Here is a 4,585-nt window from a genome sequence, read left to right on the forward strand (position 1 = left end):
TAAAACTTTAAATGAAGTCACTCTTTTGTTAGGTGGCTTGTGCTGACTTGGCTGGAGTGCCCCAGTTTCTCTCACAGTGTCTCATTTGCTAGTAGGCTACACTGGCTTCCTATGGTAATCTCAGGACAGTGTGTAAAGACTGGGAGAGGAAGCTGTAAGGCATCTCCGTGCCTCTACTCCAGAACCTCAGAATCTATTTAACATCCCTCCTACTGCACATTTATTTATTTATTTACTTATTTATTTATTTATTTATCTATTTTTGGTTGAACAAGTCAGAATTCCAGCTTCATGGATCCATCACTGTGTTCCTTAGTGGAAACATTACTCCTCTAAACCACTACAGCTCATGGTTTCTTACTGGAAGCAGAGACTTGGCAGGTGAATCATTAAGGATCACAGGTAGAGGAGCCACTTCCATTTCCACCCTGGACCCATGAATTCTGGGTCCCACAAATTATTGGAGAAATAGCAATGTATCCTGGTTTCAGACTTAGAGCATCTATCACATCCTGGAGGTGATTACTCCATCCCTCTAAAGTATTGACAACAGAGCTGGCCCATAACCAAGTGTGAAAAAAATTATTCCAATGTTCAAGGCATACTTTTTGAGTTTCTGAATATTAGATGAATTTTTCTTCAATGATGTTTTTCAGGAACACCCCAGGGCAGGATTGTAGAGCTACAAACTGGTGTGTGTGTGTGTGTGTGTGTGTGTGTGTGTGTGTGTGTGGTGTGCCAGCATATTGTGCAGAATCATCTGAAAACAAGGCCCAGAAGTTTCTTCCCTATTCAGGTTGCCATAGGGAATAACTCAGGAGGCTACAAGGCCAGGCTTTGAAGGAGAAAGCAGTACAACAAGCATATGGACCATAGGTATCTGGATCCCTTGCTCCTGCAATTTACTTCTGTCTTCAGGAACAGAAGTGCTGTTAACTGCTGTGCAACCCTGATGTTAAGGATTGGTGAGATAGACAGCATCCAGTTCATGATGGGGAGTGTAGGTTACAAAGTAACTTGGTAGCCTGTTGTCAGATCATTCAGGCTCTATTAGGGTCCATGAAAAAACGGAAGGCTCTTTCTCAAAAGGTGAACAGTTTTCTGCAAAGGAAGTCAATGCTTTGTTTTAAAATCCCCAAGGCTTGATTGTAATTCACTATAGAGGCTTATTCAAAATTCTACATTATTTGTTATTTGCAAATACACATCGATGGCAATTACATGTGCTGGGTCATACAGCAGCTGGCATGGTAGATGGGACTTGTTCAGAGTTCTCCCTTGCTCCGGGACCCACTCAGAATGGACAGACTTTTGGGTCGCTTTTTAAATGGGTTGGAGTAACTTGCCTAAAATTGGTATATGCCCCCTGCAAAATCAAGGAGCCCATTGAATTTTGCTGTAGATGAGGCAGGATCAGGGAAATGCTACCTTACCTTAGTTTTATTCATCCAGAGGACATTTTAATTATATGCCAACAAATCTTGGTAGTCAATTTCAAGCTGCAATTTTTCCATGTAATTTCAAAGACCTTTTAGTCATTACAACTTGTACACAACACCTGACATTGGCCTTAATTACCTGTTTTGATGCTGGTGAGGACCAACTGGCTAGTGATTCTCCAGAGTTTGAGTCCCTAGGGCTACAGAGTCAGATATAACTGCCTTGGCGGCCCAGCTGTACTCAGCTTACAGAGAAACAGGGGGGTAGAGGCCTGTTTCTCGGTAGTAGGTAAGTTTATTCAGGTTTTCTCTGAAAATGTGGGATGATTATTTTCCTGATATGGTAACGACGGTCTTCTTTTATTTTGCTTTTCGTGTTAAGTCATCGTAAATGCTATTCAATTGTGAACACAACAATATTAAAGAAAGGTTACCATTCATGGAAATATTTGGCTTTAAGTCAATTTCCAACCATTTTATAAATAATGGAATTAACCTACCAGCTGGAAATGGATATTTATTCACACCCTCTTTAGATGCACCTGAAATTGGCATATAAACTTTCACAAATGAGTTCGTTCTGAGAGGACTCCTACCTGATAAATCTTGGGACCCATAGACTTATCTATCCGATGCCTGGGCTATAAAGGAAGCTAACCCTTCAGGTCTAAACCCTAATAAAGTGTATACTCCCCTCAGAAGTCAAAAGCATGCATTGTCCTTCGGAACCCCTCAGGAGCTAATCTATTCAGTGAGAGAAGTAGCCTTTACTAAACAAAAGGTGTTAAAATGGGAGAGCTATACTGCTTTCCTAGATTTCTCTAACATTTTGCTTTGACCTTAGAATAGAAACATATCCTCTTAAAGATTTTAATTGATTTGCATATACAGGCAAAGTATAGTAGCAATGTATGTTCTGGGACAAGCATTGCACATTTTTTTAGACTCTTTCACTAGTTTATGCATTTATGTGCAAACATTTACTATTGGTTATATACTTGTTACACTAGTAGCTAATGTGTGGACGTACACACTGCAATATGGTAACGTTTTCTTTTTATTTATTTATTTATTTATTTGAGAGATAGAGAGAGACAGAGACAGAGAAGGAGCAGGGGGAGGGGCAGAGGGAGAAGCAGACTCCCACCTGAGCAGGGAGCCCCATATGGGGCTTGATCCCAGGACTCGAGGACCGTGACCTGAGTCAAAGGCATAATAAGCTTAACCCACTGAGTCACCCAGGCAACCCTGGTTATTATTTGTGTGTGTGTGTGTGTGTGTGTGTGTGTGTGTGTGTGTGTAAAGGGATAGAAGTTTATTAAGTGAAGATACAGAAAAAGCTCTCAAGAGTGACTGGGGTTCCAACAGTGTTGAGACAGGATTGCCAATGAGCACCTCTAGGGTTGGTCTTTAATAGAAAGCTAACCAGGGAACTTAAATCCTTTTAACATCTCTATTGATAACACCTTCCATGGTTTACTTCCTTTTTAGCAGCTAGTTATTCTTTGTTGGTCACAGGTGATTATCTTAAAGAGACCCACCACCCAGCCTAGGGCAGGGCGGCCCTCCACCCCACGCCTAGGGCAGTGTGCACAAAGTGCAGTGGAAACGCAAAGACATTTCAGAGACACAGCTCAGAGCCTCTCTTCTACCCATAGCAGTTATCTGCATGAGGCATATTCTGTATGGGAGAAACTAAGACTGATAACTCTTGCTTCTCTTTTTCTGTCTACCATAAAGTGTCATGCATATTCATTACTAACTCCATAGAGCTTCTCCTTGACAGAAACAACCTCTTCCCGTATCCCGTCACCCTCACCTCCATTCAAGGGTACTGTGGTGATGGCGGTAAGAAATCTGAGTGCGGAGACAACCTTCGCCCTGTTGGGTTTCACAGATTACCCAGAGCTTCAGATTCCTCTCTTCCTCGTGTTTCTGATCATGTACGTTATCACCGTGGTAGGAAATCTTGGGATGATAGTAATCATCAAGATTTACCCCAAATTTCACACTCCCATGTACTTTTTCCTCAGCCACCTTTCTTTGGTTGATTTTTGTTACTCTTCCATCGTGACTCCCAAGCTGCTTGAGAACCTGGTCATGGCAGATAAAAGCATCTTCTCCTTCAGCTGCATGTTGCAGTACTTCCTGTCCTGTACCGCTGTGGTGACGGAATCCTTCCTGCTGGCAGTGATGGCCTATGACCGCTTTGTGGCCATCTGTAACCCTCTGCTTTACACGGTGGTCATGTCACAGAGGCTCTGTGCCCTGCTGGTGTCTGGCTCATATCTCTGGGGTATGTTTGGTCCCTTGGTTCTCCTCTGCTACGCGCTCCAGCTAAACTTTTCTGGACATAACATAATCAACCATTTTTTCTGTGAATATACTGCTCTCATTGCTGTCTCAAGCTCAGACATACTCGTTCCCCACCTGCTGCTTTTTGGCTTTGCCACTTTCAACGAGGTGAGTACACTGTTGATCATTCTCACCTCGTACGTTTTTATTTTTGTGACTGTGCTAAATATCCGTTCTGCCAGTGGGCGTCGCAAAGCCTTCTCCACCTGTGCCTCCCACCTGACCGCCATCACCATCTTCCACGGGACCATCCTTTCCCTCTACTGCGTGCCCAACTCCAAAAACTCCAGGCAAACTGTCAAAGTGGCCTCTGTATTTTACACAGTGGTCAACCCTATGCTGAACCCACTGATCTACAGCCTGAGGAATAAAGATGTGAAGGACGCCCTCCGGAAATTACTAGACACGAAAGTCCCATTTCGCTGAGCTAATCTTAAAAGATGTTTTTAATCCCAATGAGCAATGGGAACAGAGCCTTGTAAAACCTTTAGCATATATTTGCATGAGGTTTTTATATATGACTTTGATGTTAATATATTGTGAATTGGTAAGCTGAAATCCCCTGAAGGTGCAAGTTAATTCTGGGATGAATTTCATAGGATTTTGATCCATAGAGCCTCAATTTCTTCAAATTGCCTAAAAACAAACACATCAAAGATTGCAAAGCCCAAGAGATGTTTCGGGGTGGGAATAAAGTTACGGAAGAATCATATTAACTAGCCATAGAAAAGGTCTTTCTGATTTGTTACTGCATAAGAAGACGAGTTACTTGCCTTAAAATTACAGGTGTT

The 4,585-nt window shown here is 42.4% G+C and overlaps 1 protein-coding gene across 1 annotated transcript; it reads left to right on the forward strand.

Annotated features, from left to right (window-relative positions):
* The first annotated feature begins 1,247 nt into the window (after window positions 1–1,247).
* LOC100477862 (olfactory receptor 5D14) lies at window positions 1,248–4,220 on the forward strand. Its single transcript, XM_002930045.3, has 2 exons — window positions 1,248–1,355; window positions 3,210–4,220. The coding sequence occupies exons 1-2, from the start codon at window positions 1,248–1,250 to the stop codon at window positions 4,218–4,220; spliced, it is 1,119 nt and encodes a 372-aa protein (XP_002930091.3).
* The last annotated feature ends 365 nt before the right edge of the window (window positions 4,221–4,585 follow it).

Source organism: Ailuropoda melanoleuca, chromosome 16, assembly GCF_002007445.2.
Source record: "Ailuropoda melanoleuca isolate Jingjing chromosome 16, ASM200744v2, whole genome shotgun sequence".
In the NCBI taxonomy this organism is placed as follows: Eukaryota; Metazoa; Chordata; class Mammalia; order Carnivora; family Ursidae; genus Ailuropoda; species Ailuropoda melanoleuca.

What these genes read in the sequence shown, in the direction of transcription:
- LOC100477862 (XM_002930045.3), top strand. Translation starts at nt 1,248, where the DNA reads ATGGTAGATGGGACTTGTTCAGAGTTCTCCCTTGCTCCGGGACCCACT. An exon ending in GAGTAACTTGCCTAAAATTG is followed by an intron (nt 1,356 to 3,209) that starts GTATATGCCCCC and finishes CTAACTCCATAG; the next exon opens with AGCTTCTCCTTGACAGAAAC.